Raw genomic sequence first — 19014 nt, forward strand, 5'->3', positions numbered from 1 at the left:
CATTTGTTGTGTCCCCTGCCATGATATTGCTGGAATATTGCTAAAATCAGGGTAAAATTATACTTACTCACTCACTAATATTGTTGACACTTGAACTTTTGAGATCTTGTAATGATAGCACTATAGTTATTCAGATAGAAAGGTTACCCTGACATAACCTGTAATAAGGAAGTAGCAAACATGAGAATCAGATACAAATGAGATTGGTGAAGTTCTGAGGTGAAATTCCCCGTCCATCCCACATGTGAAAGCCAGTGAAAAGTCGGGCAGTTTTTTACTTAATAGTTCATGAAAACAAATAGTCTGTCCACCAGACTTTGGAGACTAAGTAAACATAATAAAGGAATCCTAATCAAGGCTAGAATGATCCAGTATGTCTAGAAATTGTTTTCACCTACTGGTAAGTGAGGTGTCTGGATAAAGTGTGTTTACAAACAGTGTTCTATTATACATGAGAAGTGCAGGAATGGTGTTACTTCTTGTGTGTAAATATTTGTGATGGGTCTCAGGTCCACTCGTACATAGACATTCATCATGCTCATGAGGCTGAGAACTATTGCAGTGCAACGCTGTCTCAACTTGTGTCAACACCTCTCTTCGCCATCTTGTTAACATTCCATGCTAATTGAAAGATGTGATCTCAGTGCCTGAAGTAGATTTCCTGGTCAGCAACATGCAAAGTTTAGATAGAAAGATTCTACTTTCATTAATCTTTTCAGAATAGATATTGAAATTATTGAATTTAAGAAAATCATATATTTAAGAATGTTTCTTGAATGACATTCAAATTATTACAGCTGGCATGTAAACCAATGAAATATAAATGTTTGACAATCATCCGTGACCATGTTGACATAGTTTTGACAGTAATGACACTTGTGTTTTGACACTTTCCACAAGTTAAGTATGCATGCTGTATGATATACATGATTCAAGTGTCTGATTCAGTCTCATTTTGTTATCAATGGGTTAGTCAAATATACACAAAGAAGTCACCCTTTTCGCTCAGTAGTAATGATGGTAATGTATTCTATTTGCATGACCATGAATGAATGAGGGATGAAAGGATGGGGGGTTGGCAAGATGGGGAAATGCATATGCTGGTTCTGAATCAAGTTTTTACTTTGCTTTTTAGTTTATGAGGCACCAGGTGTGTGGTATGAAAACACCAATGTGTTGAGACATGAGTGTGATGAGGGAGCTGAGTACTTGCCTTTGTGTATTTCCAGTGGGAGGAGCTCTAACAGACTGACTGACGTAAAGAGGCATAATGGACGGGGGTAAGAAGGTGTGGGTCCCCCACCCTACAGAGGGCTTCAAGCTGGGACGAATCACAGACATTGGATCTGACTCCATCTCCATCGAGCCATTTGATGCTCCAGGAACTGTAAGTTTGTATTCACACAGGTCGTCACATAAATTGTTTGTCTATTTTTTCTCATGTATTGTATCCCACATGACCATACTCAAGAATTGGAAATTTCGCAAGCACACGTCGTGTGTAAAGTGAAATTATAATTTCAATAGTAAATATATAGTAGGTCATATTTAAAGCTAGTGAAGTCTTGCTATGTGAGATCTCGTGAGGTCAATTACCCATAAATCCTTCTTCATAAGGGCCGAAATTAGAAAGAACATAGACTAAGGGAAAAACGTTTAATCAGATCATAATGATGATCTACAAGTGGACATGGAAGGTTGAAGGTAACGCGAGTCCAAAGTTTAAACGAAAACTGTAGATAGGGTCAGTGACGACCTTAAAAGTCATCCAGTGGAGCACACTCCTCTTCCTGGCAAGCTCCGCTCTGGTCCACACACATGGCACTCAACTGCTAGCAAAAAACATAGCATTACCAACTGTGACTTGATTGAATCAGTTAGGTCAATTCATAACTGTGATGTGTTTTAAAAGCCATTAAGACTGACATAGATTCAATAAAGTTCCTGGAATGAAACTAAATCTTAGCAATGCAATAATTGTGAGAAATGTAAAATAATCTTATCAATACAGAATGGGAGACAAGGTAGGGAATATCACTTCTACTACAGTCCGTTTGAGTCAGAAACGGACCGATGAATTGCAAATTTTATCATTGTACAAAATTGCCACAGGAATATAAATAGTACACATGTTTATCATTTACAAATACCCAACAGCTTTCTTATATTTGAAAATTTTCTGGACTCCACCAAAAAAGTTGTTTAAGAAACTATCATCATTGAAAACGCAAAAGTTGTTATCTGTCGCGGCGGGGTGAAACCGCAGAAACGGAACAGCCAGTGATGGCGGGGACATCTCAAAATCTATTCCGGGAGACCTGTCAGTTCCTCGTCTGTCGTAGTGTCATAGTCACGACTTAAAGGGATGACAAGTGGTGCCACAGTTGCCTGTTGTAAGCCATCCCGAGACCAGTAACCTTGTTCAATGACGTTAGCTACCTTGTTGACACAGTTTTGCCAAGTTTCAGTCGTGATTGTGTTAAGGGATTCCTTAACCAAAACCTCTACATCACGTAATCTAAATAATTTCAATGGGGTTAAGGTCACAGTGATAGGGTGGAAGTCGCAGAATATCGTGACCCTTACTTTTTATGTAACTGTCAACTTTGTAGAAAGGTTCATATTTGTGGGTTTTTATGATCTCATATAGCTGAGGCTTCGTTGCCTTTGAAGGCCGTGCGATCTGAAATTTGTCGAGCCATGATATCATATCACCTTTTCGACTGTTCGATGTCGGGGCTTTACTGTCGAGGTCCTGCACGCTGTGGTATGGGGCATTGTCCATTACGATAAAAGACTTCTCTGGTAGAGCTGGTACCAACTTGTTTTTAACCCAATCGAGGAAAACCGCACCATTCATCTCGGAATGGTAGTCTCTGTTATCTGTGGACTTTGCCCTGAATACCAAGTCGCAGCCTGGGAGAAAGCCTTTGCTGGAGCAACCAGCATGGAGAATGATTAGTGTCTCTCCTTTCCCTAGAGGCAGCTTTCTACATGACCCCTTATCACCCCCATCGGGTACCCACTGACTGCTGGCAGTGTGCGAGGCATTGACCCAGGTCTCGTCCAAGTACACTGGCTCGAACCCTTCCTCGCGCTTCTTCTTTATAACCCTAAGAAAATTATTTCTCAAGCGAACGATATCAGGGCGTTCACAGAGTTCTGACCTATTCTCCCCGAAAGTTTCTTATAACGATACCCGAAAGAGTGTAAGAGTCGCCAGAGTGTGTACTTTGATACTCTGAGGTTGTGTTCTTGCATCACTCTCACAATGTTTGTGTTCCAGAACATTTGTCAGTACCCTTGCTGATACTCCCAAAGCTTTTGCTGCCCGCTTATGGAATTTATTAATGGCATAAAATGGTTTGCCCTTTTCGGCTTCAGCATCGAAAAAATCGTACACTTTAATCATCAACTGTTTCACGTCAGCATTCAACTTCATTTTTCATCAGGCATGTGTATCCCGTGCACGACGAGATAGTGGCTGTTCCGTTTCTGCGTTTTCACCCCGCCACGACAGATAACAACTTTTGCGTTTTCAATGATGAGTTTCTTAAACAACTTTTCTGGTGGAGTCCGGAAAATTTTCAAATATAAGAAAGCTGTTGGGTATTAGTAAATGATAAACATGTGTACTATTTATATTCCTGTGGCAATTTTGTACAATGATAAAATTTGCAATTCATCGGTCCGTTTCTGACTCAAACAGACTATGTTTATTAATGAAATTATAATGTCACTTTACACACTATGTGTGCTTGTTCTGTACACTCTAAGGCTACACAGAGTGCTGGGTCCTTCTCATAGGCCCTGAAACTCAAGGAATGAGGCTTTGTTCCTGTCTTAGTCACCTAGGTGGGTTTAATCAGAGTAAATTCTACTTCAGTGCCCCTGTCTTCAAACAGCTACTAGCGGAGGTTAGCATCAAAAGCATTTCCAACTTCTCAGACAAGTTTTTGTCCGACAAATAAGTATTTCAATTTATTCAAACGTTGCAGCAACAAATCTACATCCCAGGCCATGGAATATGTGGGTTGAAGAGGATTCTGATTAAAAATCCCTGACATTAATTTCCTGACCATTGGGTACTGACCCACATTATAGCCTTTGATGGTGGGGTGAAAAGCAGACAAAGCTGATCTTGCTGTCTTTATGGTCCTGTACTGATTATTCTCATGGTACAAGTGAGTGAGAAAGTCTAAGATAGACTCCACAGAGGATGAAAATGGATCAAAACCCCATTGATTGCACCAGCCAGTCCACCTAGTCCAGGAAGCATTGTAAGTGTCTTGTGTGGAAAGCATTGGCAGGCGAGCAACTGTGAAGTCGCCTCTGAAATTCTTCTGGTTTCAATGCTACGCCGGAAACCTTCCATGTCGCTAATACCAGAGTGTTATTTTCTATAAGTGGATGAGGCAAGTTTTGCCGGGAGTTTAACATATCCCTCATCTGTGGGAGGGGGATTGGTTGTGTGACCGCCATCTCCAAGAGTAATGGATACCAGCACTGACCTTGCCACACTTGGGCCCAGTATCTGGTTGCACTGAGCAGAGATGATTGGGAGTCGTTGAAGTGGCAGATAGACTGCTGTTAACAACAAGACTGCTGTTAAGAAGAGATGGTTCTGGAGGCAGAAAATCCATATCTGCCTTGTGACCTGGAGCAGTCTTAACGAATTTGCAAAGGTAGTCCCCTTTGCAGATCAAGTCCCTTAGAAGGTGTAGTCCTTCCAACTTGAAGTGTTTGTAAGAAATGTGAGCATTCAGGGCCTTGAGATTTATGATGGGCCTCTGCCCTGCATCCTTCTTGGGAACCATGAACATAGGACTGAGTCCATGGAAACAGACTGGGGAACAACCTCTATCACGTGTTTGCAAAGCATTGATTGGATCTCCTGGCTCAAAGCTATCTGTCTTTCGTTTTGGTTGATACACATGATTCTGAACAGGTTTTGACAACAGAGGAATCGCGAAACCTGAAACTGTCTGAAGTATCCATGGATCTGAAGTGATCTTCTGCCAGTTTTAAAAAGTGTTCCAGATGACCCCCTATAAGGGATTCCTTGAGGAACAAAAGATCCAGGTTTAGCTTTCCAATAGCTGGGATAACCTGTAGCATTGAGGAAGGAGAGTACAAAGTATTGTGAAAACAGGCGTTGTTGACATTTGACCCACCTGGTATGAGACTTTCTTGACATCCTTTAGCCAGAATGTTTAACCTCCTGTTGTAATTCATGAAGACATTGGCTTGACTATTTAACAGTTAATTGCTCAAGCAAATTGGTGAAAAATATTACTGACGACTGCTGCATGTTAGAATATAGTGTCAGTCAAACTGTGGGTGAAGTAGTCTCAACTGATATTCACCAGGTTGAGCCTGAGGTGCCAAAAAAACCATGACTGCAGGAAGATAGGTAGTTTTCTCTACCAACTCCAGCAGTTCAAACATATCCAAATCGACCGGGGATTCACCTCTATGGATCTTATCAAGATTATGCCACAAGTGACACAGGGGCCCCATGGAATTGAGAATCCGCCTCTGAATAAACTGATGGGATTGATCAAATTTCTTCTCAAAAGACTTTCCCTTTGCCCCAGAGAGGTCATCTAGATAGGGATCAAGAGAAGGTGTCTGCAGACTGTCCTCTGAAGGGACAGGGAGGTCTTCCTCTAGATTGGAATCCTGGCAGAAGACAGTGAAATTTCTCTGTGTCTGTCGGGAGAGATGATGTGGGAGACACCATTCTGATTGGTCTTGAGCATCGGCTAATGAGAATGGTACATAATCATCAAAAGTCTCATCATCTACTGGTTTAGACAGAACACCCCATTATTCGTAGAGGGTTCAATGTAAGCTTCGCCTGAGCATTCATCGCTTGAAGGGGAAGATTCTGAATCTGACTCAGTGTCAGAGGCGGAAGCCACATGTGCATATATTCGAGCACATTTGTGCTGTTTTGAGTGGCTATCCGCCCCCGAGTCAAGTTTTGTGCTTGACCCCGATGATTGGGTTTGATGGTGCTTGTCCAAAACATCCTCGTGGTTCTTCGACAAATGACCAGCTGCTTTGATACCCCATCTGATGGGAGAACTGTGAATCATATTCGTCTAGGCAAAAGAAAACGGTCAAAAACTTACGGAATAGCCGGCTCACGTGTCTATCGAATAGAGGCCATGATGAATAAGGATTTATGGGTGACTAATTTGCTTCGCTAGATCTCGTATAGCGAGACTTCGCTAACTTTAGATATGGCCTACTTCCGGATATCATGATGAAGATACCAATATCACATCTACTATGTTTATGACATGAAATGTACATTATTTACAGGATGTAATTACAAGCTTATACAATGTTGTAGGTTAATGAGGAAAGGTTGATGTAGCTCAGTGTTTAAGATGTTTTAGTCAGTGTTTCTCTCTCCACAGACAATCAATGCAATATACGACCGTACATTTCCTGCTGAGGAGTATGACAACAAAGACTGTGAGGATAACTGTAAGTAACCCAGTAAGAATGACAATGTTACTTTTTTAGCTCACCTGGCCCATAAGATCAATGTTAGCTGATGGTAAGTTGTCCCTTTGTCCATCACTGTCTATTTTATGTTATTATTCCTAAACTGACATTTTGACCAAGTTCTACCTGCTTGTTCCTGTCAAGACTTCATCTGTAAATGTTTGACAAAATGGTGTACATGAAGCATCTGTTTCCAAGACACAACTATAAGACAGGACGTGAGTATTTTACACAAGCGTGTAATTCTCAAGAATGTGGTGCTAGCTGACACTCTCTGTTACAGGTGCATTGATGTACTTGAATGAAGCCACTCTCCTAAATAACATCAGGATACGATACATGAAGAATCAGATCTATGTAAGTATGTCTGTAAATGACGATTGCCATCTGTAAAGCTGGTGATTTCCCTCATCATGCTCAGTGCGTGTCAGTATGTATGGAGCAGGGAGCAGTACTCACTGAGAAGAAAAGTTGTTTTAGCTCAACCAACTTAAAAGTTAGCACAGCAGAAGCCACATTGGGTGCTTATGCAGACACCAGTCATTTCAGGCATCTTGTATGTGACCAAAAAATTAAAAGTAGTAAATATGTTATAAATATTTCATTCTTTAGCGGCGGGGGACATTGCCATATCAGTGGCAAACACTTGTATATATATAAATATCCTTTGGACAATCATAAAGTTTTCATTCTGGCACAATTTTTCAAATACAGTGAAGCCCCATTAGTCCGGACTCCGATAATCCGGAAGTCTCGCCTCCCGGACGATTTCAGCTTGTTACCAATCTATGCCTATATAATTTGCCTCGATAATCCGGAAATTCGGTTTCCGGAACCGGACGGTAAGTAGCTGTCACCAATCAGTAAAATAAACAGTAAATTGCTTCACCGTCCGGACGCTGTTAAGTCGTGTTCACGAACTGTAACAACACTTCCCGGCGATGTTTACTTAACTGGCCTCAAACAATATACACTCGGTGTCATGGAGTTGACAAGATGAACTCTTGTTAACTTTTGAGACATGCCAGTTAACGGTTGTTGTTTTAATTACACATAAAAGCTCCCGACTGAAGCTGTACATTTACAGTTTGATTGACACCTGTCAGCAAACATGGCGAGTCAACCTGCTAAAAGAAAACGAAATGAGACTACCGCATTCGAAAAGAGAGAGATTGCAAGATACAAGGAAGAACATCCAAAAGCAAGTTTAGATTTCCTAAGTAAACACTTTGGTGAATTATTTGGACATTCAGTGGGGAAATCTACAATCGGTGACATCCTGAAGTCCAAGGAAAATGGCTTACCATTCCAGAAGATTCTGCGGCCCTGTCTCGAAAGCAAGAAACGCCAAACATAAGAAAATGGAGGAGGCGCTCTTTTTATGGATGAATGACATGACCAGTAAGAATGCAGCTGTTAATGACGAGATGTTGATTCTGAAAGCGAAAGACTTCGGTGACAAGTTATCAATTAAGGATTTCGCGTATTCTCGTGGATGGCTGGCCAGGTTCAAATCTCGACACTAGATTTCGAAGCAAGTGCTCCAGGGTGAAGCAGCCAGTGCCGACAAGACTGCAGTCATCGCGGGGAGGGAGGAACTGAAGAAAGTTTTAAAGTGTTTCGGACGTGATTTTAACCCAGAAGTCTATGTGAGATATCGACACAATACAAAGGCGTGGATGACAAGTGAGCTGTTTTGTGATTGGTTGTTGTACTTTGACTGACAGACAGATGCGGTCACGTGGACCTAAAGTGATTTTGCTTCTCTCGACAACGCTGCAAGTCACAAGTGTGCTTGTCTAACTTTGCGAAATGTGACCTTGCATTTTTTGCCACCAAACACAACGTCACATATTCAACCGATGGATGCAGGGATAATTCGGACATTTAAAGCATACTACAAGAGATCGCTTGTGAGACATTACATCACCTGTGCCGAGGAGGGGCGTGACCAGAAACTGACTGTGAGACATTGCATTGTCTCCTTAATGAGTATCCTTCATCGGATGTTGTGAGCGCCGAAGAATATGTCGCCGAAGAAGACAGTGAGTCAACATGCGAGCCGCTCACGGACAGCGCAATCATTGACATTGTCCAACCAACTGACGATTGTGAAGAAGAGGAGGAAAGTGATCCAGCCCCCGTTCCACCAAGTTCTACAGAGGCAGAGAAATACTTGGAAAGTCTGGTGACATATTTTGAGACAATCGGGGATGAGATGTCACTCGGCAAAATTATTGATGTCAAGAATTCCATGAAAAAGGTTAAAAGAACACAGACAACCATGAAAGACTTTTTTCCTCTGATTTATTGTTGTGCCAGCTATCCATCGTTTTATAAGCTTTACATTAAATGCTTATTTGTTTTATCCAGAGTCGTGTCGTTTTTGTAATAGAAAGGGAAGCAACTCTTGCTTGAACTTGGGTCTTGATTCAGTAGTCCGGACAATTCGATATCCGGACAAATTTGCTGAGAAACGCAACTGTCCGGATTAACGAGGCTTCACTGTACATGAAAAAAACCCATAAAATAATGTTGTGTTTTCTTTACTCACCCTATTTGAGTCATTTTGATTATGACCAGTACTAGACAGTGTTAAATAAAAGTGTGTCATCGGGTCAACAATTGCTTGTGTTATCAAAATCACCAGTGTTTAATAGTTCAGCACCAACAATCGCCTCAAATAATACACCTATACTCCTCACTGTCATTATGTTTTATGGTACTTGAAATCTGAATGCTTGGTGATCCCTGAGAAGACCACAGACTGGTTAATTGTACATGATTACAACACAACCACATTTCATGGTCTCTATGATTAATTATTACCCATGGATATCTGCTTTACCAGTCATCAAGTGTTTTTGTCCCTTCCTGCAGTCATGGTTTTTTTGGCACCTCAGGCTCAACCTGGTGAATATCAGTTGAGACTACTTCACCCACAGTTTGACTGACACTATATTCTAACATGCAGCAGTCGTCAGTAATATTTTTCACCAATTTGCTTGAGCAATTAACTGTTAAATAATCTTACTCTGACCATCCATGCTTGCTGGATGAAGCAAAGGAATTGTTTTGATCGGTTGACAGAATTTGGTAAACAAGTGGTTTATGTGGTTTCAAAATTATGCACATTTACTTTTTATTAAAGCATGAACATAATAATTAATGTGCATATTACACACACACACACAAGAGTAAAACTTTCAATTATTTGTGCATGTGCAACTTATCACAAGCTCTGAATTTGTTTCAATTTTTCTTCAACATTCACGCACTGTAAGCGTCATTCAAATGCACTCTGAGAAACATAAAAGATATTTTATACCAAAGCTATATGCATAAACAAAACCCTTTTTTCCATGCCATTACATATATTCTCAAAATCACAGATAGTTTAAATGTTAAATAAAATCAGATCTGTGCGAGTCTCTCAAAATGTAGAATGATTTGCACAAAAACATACACGCAACTTGTGATTGAAACCAGTTCGGCAAACACCGTGTGCAACAGTTTTTGATGTACGGAGCAATTGTTTACATTCCATATATAGCAAGTGTTCTCTATTTGGAAGCTGTTCACTTCAATGTTTCAAATATCGATTTCAGGCAAGTCGTAGGGGATAATAAGTCTTTATTTTTCCTTATCCTGACTCATGATCTTTTGCTTATCTCCCTTTCCTCTTCGAATGGTAGTTGAACACTTGAATCCGTTGAGGTTCCCGAAGCGGACGTATGAATACACTCACCCACGAGTTACCTCCCTTTGCCCTTTCCCGGGCAAACCAGTCATGTGACGTGCCTTACTTGTCATTCTCTCCCTTTTCGCCCAAGAGATCGTCTAAATCTCAGTCGACGCCATCTCAGACTAAGAATAAGACGTCATCCTCTTCTACTGCGCAGAAGAAGTCTACGGTTACCAGATCGGAGGGCAAAGCTAGACGTTTTTGATGAAACCCCCAATACTTCTACCTGAAGTATCTATGAGATCAGCGACGCAGTCGACCTCTACTACTACAACATCATCCCCTACTACAGTCACAGCAGGACAGCTGTTCGACGAACTACCTCTTACTTCTCGGATTGAAGTTGAGGCACATAACCCATCAGCGTTCGCGAACGCTTCTCCTACACCGCAGCAGCGTCAACCTATGCAGAGATGATGGCCATGATGGAACGTAGATTCCAAGAGGAATCAAAGGCTAGGAAAAGCCTTTCATCTACCGACACCGTGCGCAAACCCACAGGCCTGCGCGAATCTACTCCTATTAGATCTACACCTCAAGTCTACGTTCCCGAAAGTACACCTTTGCGAAGGTCTCCACAGTCGGACGACTCTGTCATCTTGGAGGATAGAAGAGATGACGCACATACTCTTCAATCTACGTTCGCAAACCCTCAGCGTTCGCGAAAATCGAAGGATCCTGCTCCTACACCTAGCCGCTCTAGGTCGAGACCTTTATCTAGCACAGACGTTCGTGAAGCTACTCACCTCAAGCCAGACGTTCGCGAAGAGATAGCTCACCTCACAGAGGTTCGCGAAGAGATATATCCACAGATAGACTTTCGCGGACAGAACACTCTCAAGATAGACGTTCGCATAGGGAGGAATCCTCAGATACATGTTCGCGAAGAGAGGATGAGGGTTCAAGAAGGGAAACAGGTTCGCAGATGGATGAATCGTCGAGACATAGCTCTCTCTCATAATCAGGTGACTTCGGCCTGCGGATATTGTCGTTCACTCACTCACTCTCCAACAGAGACGTACTGCATATACGCTGATGACTTCGACTCCAATATGATATCACCTATGAAGCCGATATCTCAAGTACTGGAGAACCTCAAACGACCTTTGGAAAGGGCTTAAGGTTAACATCACCTTCAAGTATCCTTGTATGGACGTACAGATGATCGTATTAACACTCGTCACTCAGCATGGGGATTAGGATTATATCCTATCAACTAGATTCAACATCGGTATTCCTTCAAGATCCATACAGACATACGTCTCGATAGCCTCCTTCGTCATGCTGGGAATAAGTGATTTATATCACTAAACAAGAATTTACACTTGGAGCAACCCTTAGTCGAGAGGTTTATATGAGCGGCGTAGATGTACGCTCGCTTTTTACTCAACCAACTAATTGCATCAGATTTTATGGAGGCCAACTTGCTACCACACTGGTGACGTCATGCTTGAAGCTGATTGGTCTACATCAGACAACGCCTCCCACTGACAGATCAGCATGTTTTTTCATTGTAAACAAATCCGTGGTACGAGGGAATACTTCATCGGCAGCCTTGGAAACAGTATACAACTGTTATCATCATGGGAATCTAATAGATGTCTAGCCTTGACAGCAGGATAAACGTTGTTTAATTTGGAAGTTGTCGCTGATAAAAGTCGGTATGAGTACCTGTCCCCTGCGATGCTACACGGGAGCCAGCCTTGCTATAAATAGACAACACTTCAATGTCAACACAGATCGCCTGGGTATATAAGGGGAAGAATGATGTATCATCACTGCAATCAGAGGTTAGCACTTCCAATGGAACGTCCTATTGTTTGGAATATCGTCAGCTCTATGATTATTCATACGAATAACCAATCCTATCGGCACCTATCTGCTACATCGACGTCTACGCAGTGCCGGTTATCTGGACAACGGCATACAGGTTCTTCAAAGTGCCAATCAACTCAGAGAGCAGCTGAACTTCACAATTAAGTTGCTCTCGCAACAAGGATGGCTAGTGAACCTGATGTAAATTGGAGTTAGAATCAAACAAGATCTTCAATTGCTGGGAATAAGAATTATCACAACACAGAATCGAATTGTGCTCCCAGAAGATCATTGGGTCAAGATACAAGCCATGATTCAACAAGCAGTCATCTCTCCATTAACACTACGACCATGGCAATGTCTACTCGGTCTACTAACCTCGGCGCAGGACTTGACTCGCACAGGAAGGTTACAACTAAGACCGCTGCAACGGTTCCTGATAATACATTTAGACAGCATCAACCTTATCTTGCTGCCGGGAAACCTCAAGAGGTACCTACTGTGGTGGACACACAGGTCGAACGTTTGCGAAAGAACCTATTTACAAGAGCTGGCCTTCGACACACATCTCTACGCAGACGCCTCGATGCAAGGATGGGGTGTGCATCTCAACGATCAAGTGGCATCGTGAAAGTGGTCCAAAATGCAACTGCAGCTTCACATCAATCTGCTAGAGATGAAAGCAGTGATCAATGCCTTACAACTATGGTCGAGCTTGCTGATGATCCACACGGACAACTCCACAGTGGCGTTCTCCATAAACCGGCAAGGATCCACAAGGTCTCCAAGCCTATTGCAGCTCACATTCCAGTTGTTCCAGATCACACAGGAAGCAAACATCTGGATAAAGGCGTGTCACATACCCGGAGCCAAGAACGTACTGGCAGACGCTCTCACAAGACCACTACACCCGTCACCTACGGAATGGATGCTCCATCCAGAAGCGTTTCGGAACATAAGGGAGATAGGATCCCCTTGCATAGACCTGTTTGCCACGAGGTTCAACAAACAACTACAGACGTTTGTCTCGCCAGTTCCAGTTCCTCAAGCCTGGGCAACAGATGCACTGAGCATGTCGTGGGAAGGATTAAACAGCTACGCTTTTCCACCCCCGATACTACTGCCAAAAGTACTGTTCAAGATCAAACAGACTCAGACGCTACAAGCCGAACCTACTAATACATCCGTACACCAAGCAAGTCCACGGAAACCCGAAAGTGTTCCAGTTACACGTGTGGACCGTATCAAACATGCTTGAAGTGAAGAGGATACTCCGCCAGGGCAGCCAAAGCAGTAACGCTAGTGTTACGCAGATCGACTCGTAACCTATATGACGACAAATGGCTGAAGTTTGAGACTTATGCAAGGCGGAAAGGCTTCACTGCAATGATAGCCACTCATCTTCAAGTGGCGGAATATCTGTGTCATCTTAGACAGACCAGACATCTGACATTATCTACATACCTCGCTGCTATCAATACAGTGATTACCATGAAAACAGGCATCAAGTTGACGAAAGTACCAGAATTAATTGCTCTGCTGAGATCTTTTAAGCTGGAGGACCAGCAAAAGAAATTCAGAGCTCCAGCCTGGGATTTAAATGTAATTCTACGTCATCTTACCAGTGATGTCTACGAACCACTAGACCAGATTACACTCGAGCTGCTAACACAGAAGAGGCTGTTCCTGCTTGCGTCAGCCACGGCAGCTCGAATATCAGAGATACATGCGCTGGACTTTGGTCGAACCAGATTCGACAGAGGGCAACATAATGCAGTTCATCTAGGAATTAGATGGGACTTTATTGCCAAGAACCAGCTACCTGGTCAACCAGATAGACAGTTCCACATACCAGCGCTGTCTACAATCCTCAGTCCACAGGATATAGAGGACTTATCCTTGTGTCCGTCATTGCCTTGAAGATATCCCTTCAAAAGACTGAGACGAAGAGACAAAAATTCAAGCGCCTGTTCATCCCATTATCAACATTGACTTCAGCAGAAGTCTCAAGAACGACCATATCGTTCTGGATGAGAGCCGTTATCTTGAGAGCCTATAAAGCAGCAGGACTAGAACCTCCTAGAGCTTCCAACCCACACAAAGTCAGAGCACTGGCGTCAACACTGGCTCTGCACGGAAATTGCTCTATACCAACAATTATGGAGGGCTGCTTTTGGAAGTCAGACACAGTGTTTGCCAACCACTACCTCCGAGACATAGCCACTGAAGACGTCTCAGGCATTCACCAATTTGGGCCTCTCGTTGTAGCACAGCAACTAACGGTTCCTCAAAGGCGTTGAGTTGGAAAATCTCACCCTTTATCACGTTGACTTGTTGATAACTTTTACTAAGGAAAAGTACTAGTTTGAAAGTCCATGTGCACAGTCTAGGACAGGCTAGCATGAGTGATTGAAGATCCTGTAAGAGTAAAGATCTTACCTGTACGTGAAGGGGTCGCAACTCATTTATGATAAAGATCTTATCATAATCTATGGGTTGTTATAAGATATCTAGTAATAGGAAGATACTAGTTTATCTATAGCCACATGAATCAACATGATTCAACTTTTCTGAGATTGAAGTAAGACAAGAAAGTGGTCCCCCCGGGTAACGGTAATTGGAAGAATGGGATCACGGAAATGCCGTTTCGCAGTTCCCATGGGGGGATACAGGACGTATCTAAGGACAGCTGTTGAATTGAGTGGCTTGACCCACCACCTATCCGTCGGATTCTATAAGCAAAAGATCATGAGTCAGGATAAGGAAAAATATGTAAAATTGATATTTTATACTTATCCTGACTCATGACGAAGAAGCCCTCCCAACCTCCCCGTTGAAGACACTTGAGATTTCACAGCAGATGCATGGGCAGAAAATCAGGAGATAGTGACAAGTAAGGCACGTTCTATGACTGGTATGCATGGGAAAGGGCAAAGGGAGGTAACTCGTGGGTGAGTGTATTTATACGTCTGCTTCGGGAACTTCAAGGGATTCAAGTGTTCCACTACCATTCGAAGAGGAAAGGGAGATAAGCAAAAGATCATGAGTCAGGATAAGTATAAAATATCAATTTTTACTTAAAAAATTACATTATTACATCAATAGGAAGCTAAAGTGAGTGCATATGCCCGAATATATATGATATAAGCCAAGATTTTATCGAAAATGTGTGAAATTGTGCCTTAAAGATATTGAGTTTTCTTTGAAACCTGACACTCCTCATTTCAAATGTAATTTTTTGCCCTTCCATTAAGAATTTGGTAAAGTGATATCACCACAGGATGAAGGCATGTATTTTGTATGCTGTATTTTTATGGTACTTTGATGCTTTCTTACAGACCTACACAGCCAACATTTTAATTGCCATCAATCCATACTATGAGATTCCCGATCTGTACTCATCACAGACCATCAAGTCCTACACTGGGAAGTCCCTTGGAGTGCTGCCTCCTCATGTGTATGCTATTGGTGAGTCATGGTGTCATTTCTACAGCTGTCACACTGTCTCAGGACCCTAATGTTGACTTCTGCAGTAGGCTACATTTGTACTATATTGACCTGTTATACTGATGTGAGCTGAGGTGAAATTGGGTTTAACGTCGTGCTGGAGAATATTTCGCTCACATAATGACGTGCATGCGTGGGTATGTGCGGCTGCTTGTACTAGCCCAGACGGGTATCTGGCTTTATAGTGCTAGCCCACTGAGATACCATGCCGCATTGAAGCATGAATAACCCACTCAGACACATTATACTGACTCCGAGCCGAGCAGTCCTTGTTGTACCCATTAATGCCGAGCGCCAGGCAGGAACCAACAAGTACCATATTTTAACATCTATTGGTATGACGTGGTCGGGGATCGAACCCGCGACCTTCCACTCTCCGGACGGACGCTCTAACCGCTACACCACGGAGGCGGTCCTGTTATACTGATAAACACAATGGATGCATTTAGTAGCCCCCTGCAATGGGACTGAAATAAAAATGTCACAAAGTCTTAGGAACCCCCGCTCATTGTTTTGTTATGATTACTACACAAACATTATTAAATTTGAGGTTATTCATCCATGGTCTTCTTCCAAATAGCTCTGGTAAATTACTGCGACATGTGAAAAAGGTTTTGGGGACTGCAAGAAAATGGGGCTACATTTAAGTGATAGAAGCTTTGGAGAATCCTTTGTTGTAGCAAGTACTTACAAACACTGTCATGGATGAGAATTTTGTCATGTTTCCCAGCTGCAACAAAGGAATTGTAAATTTTCTTACCTTCGGCCTTGTAAGATGTGTTAAGTTGACAAATTCAGAATACTGAATACACCAGCTACATTGAAAAGACCAATTATACATGTCTAATGCTAACAAGAAATGAGAAATGGATGTGCCATAATGTTCATGTGGATTATTGTTCCTGCATAAATCTATCTGATACTTTCAACAGTTGCACCTCCAAATTCCACAGTGTAATATGTTCGTGATTTGCAGTATACTCAAATATGCAGACTGTGATATATTTGTTGAAAAGTTGAAGTAACTGTTTGTTGTTTTGTTGTTGTGTGCTTCCAGCTGACAAGGCCTACCGTGACATGAAGGTTTTGAAGCTAAGTCAGTCGGTAATCGTGAGTGGAGAGTCTGGTGCAGGGAAGACTGAGTCCACCAAATATATCCTGAAATACCTTACAGAGTGCTGGGGAACCAAGGCTGGACCCATTGAACAGAGAATCCTCGAGTGTAAGCAATTGGTAGCATGGCACTGGTGGTAGTCCATGACACTGGTGGTAGTCCACGTGGAGGAGCGACATGCTGGAGTTGCTGCACTGAGGGGATGCATGTTCACAGAGTCCTGTCTGTCTGTCTGTATCTGCCTGTATCTGCCTGCAACATCACCTGTCCACTAACTTGGGCCAGATATACTGCGAGGATATATCCTGTGTGTCAGCATTATATAGCATGTTTCCCACTTCGATGGTTTGAACATATGCTATAGATCTTACACGGGAAGGATACATGTTCTAAGGATCTGGTCAATGTTTCATCTTTCTACTTTTACTAACACCATTATTTAATGGGAACATCCTGTTGATACATGCATGTATTAACTGTTACAAAAAACATGCTAGTCTATCAAGTATTTTGCCCTCTCTCAAATAGTGCCTTTGATACAATAATTTATTTGATACTATGACAAATGTACTAATGTTTATAAGTGTTCTAGTCATGACTAAATCATGGTAGTGGAACTTCAAGTTGAGTATATGATTTCATTAATCTTTACTCCCTTTATGATATTGTAAAGTTAAATGTTCTAAGAATTGTATGTTGCTGATTTCATATGGATATAGTATGACAGACATTGTTAAGCTGTGTATGTAGAGTGTCAAGTTATTACAGTGAGTGTTCATCTCCATACCAGATAACATACTAACTTCTTCCTGAAGCATCTATCTTTCTTCTAACCTTCTTCTGTATAAAGGCATGTACTCATTTAATCACACTTACATTCTTTGTGGCGCTTATCTAGGCCAAATCTATTTATCAATTGGTTGTCATGATGGAGTGTGGCTTTCTAATGTGGCTGCCATGGGTAAGAAACAGATTTATAGTCGCTTGGAGGGGGTTTCAAACAGTTGTGACAGCTTAATTCTGGGTAGTAGTTTTCTTATATTGTTATCCTGGTTTTTTTTAGAAAAATATGTTAACTCAGCATGAGTACTGCCCTTTAAATCTATATTCTCTGAAAAGCAACTTCTGTTTTCTGGATTGGTTGAAAGTCTACTAGGATAGCTGATGTCATGTCATAGCGTATGTCATGATCCATTGTCCGTCTTTATCATTTACATATTCAACACTGCCTCTAAACCTACTAGGCTTATTTCAACTATGGTGTCTCTCAAAATTGAAAACTGATGAAAACTAATCCAAATGTAAACAGGAATGCCTTTGCAGCCATATTGAAAAAGTAATTTTTGCATTTTACTCTGGCATGAATAGTTTTGAAATTAATATCATCAATTAGTAGATTGCTATCGTCTAACCTCATACGTTACATAAAAGCCTTCAATCTAGATAATGTTGAATGATTTTAGCATGAAAATGTGTATCATCTTGAAATGTGAAAAATATAAACAAATGTATGAGTGGTTATAACACATTGCATCAGATGATTTAGGTATACTGCCAACAAGAGTTTGTCAAAACAGATGTGCTTTAATGTCTGTCCTCTCTCCACAGCCAACCCACTCCTGGAAGCGTTTGGTAATGCCAAGACAGTCAGAAACAACAACAGTAGTAGATTTGGCAAATTTGTGGAAATCCATTTTGATGCAAAGGTAGGGATTCTTCATGAATTTTTCCATGCGTTACATGTATATGAATTTGTGAAAGTGTATTTTCTGTGTCCATGATGACCAATATGTCTTCTGTAACCATGACAACCAGTACGTCTTATGTGTCCACGATGACCAGTACGTCTTCTGTGTCCACGATGACGTGTACGTCTTCTGTCTCCACGATGACACGATGACCTGTATGTCTTCTGTGTCCACGATGACCTGTATGTCTTCTGTGTCCACAATGACCTGTAGGCGTCATCTGTGTCCACGATGACCTGTACGTCTTCTGTGTCCATGATGACCTGTACGTCTTCTGTGTCCATGATGACCTGTACGTCTTGTGTGTCCATGATGACCTGTACGTCTTGTGTGTCCATGATGACCTGTACGTCTTGTGTGTCCATGATGACCTGTACGTCTTCTGTGTCCATGATGACCTGTACGTCTTCTGTGTCCATGATGACCTGTACGTCTTCTGTGTCCATGATGACCTGTACGTCTTCTGTGTCCATGATGACCTGACCTGTGTCCATGATGACCTGTACGTCTTCTGTGTCCATGATGACCTGTACGTCTTGTGTGTCCATGATGACCTGTACGTCTTG

The 19014-nt window shown here is 41.9% G+C and overlaps 1 protein-coding gene across 1 annotated transcript in view; it reads left to right on the plus strand.

The window, feature by feature from the left end:
• Nucleotides 1–19014, plus strand: part of LOC124260155 (unconventional myosin-VI-like) — a 95274-nt gene that overhangs the window by 13206 nt on the left and 63054 nt on the right. Inside the window, 6 exon segments of the mRNA XM_046694405.1 lie at nt 1230–1387; nt 6429–6498; nt 6803–6876; nt 15418–15547; nt 16644–16808; nt 18309–18406. Coding sequence (XP_046550361.1) covers nt 1271–1387; nt 6429–6498; nt 6803–6876; nt 15418–15547; nt 16644–16808; nt 18309–18406 — 654 coding nt within the window. The 5' untranslated portion in view covers nt 1230–1270.

This window comes from Haliotis rubra, unplaced genomic scaffold (genome assembly GCF_003918875.1).
Source record: "Haliotis rubra isolate DU_JTF1 unplaced genomic scaffold, ASM391887v1 Scf751, whole genome shotgun sequence".
Lineage (NCBI taxonomy): Eukaryota > Metazoa > Mollusca > Gastropoda > Lepetellida > Haliotidae > Haliotis > Haliotis rubra.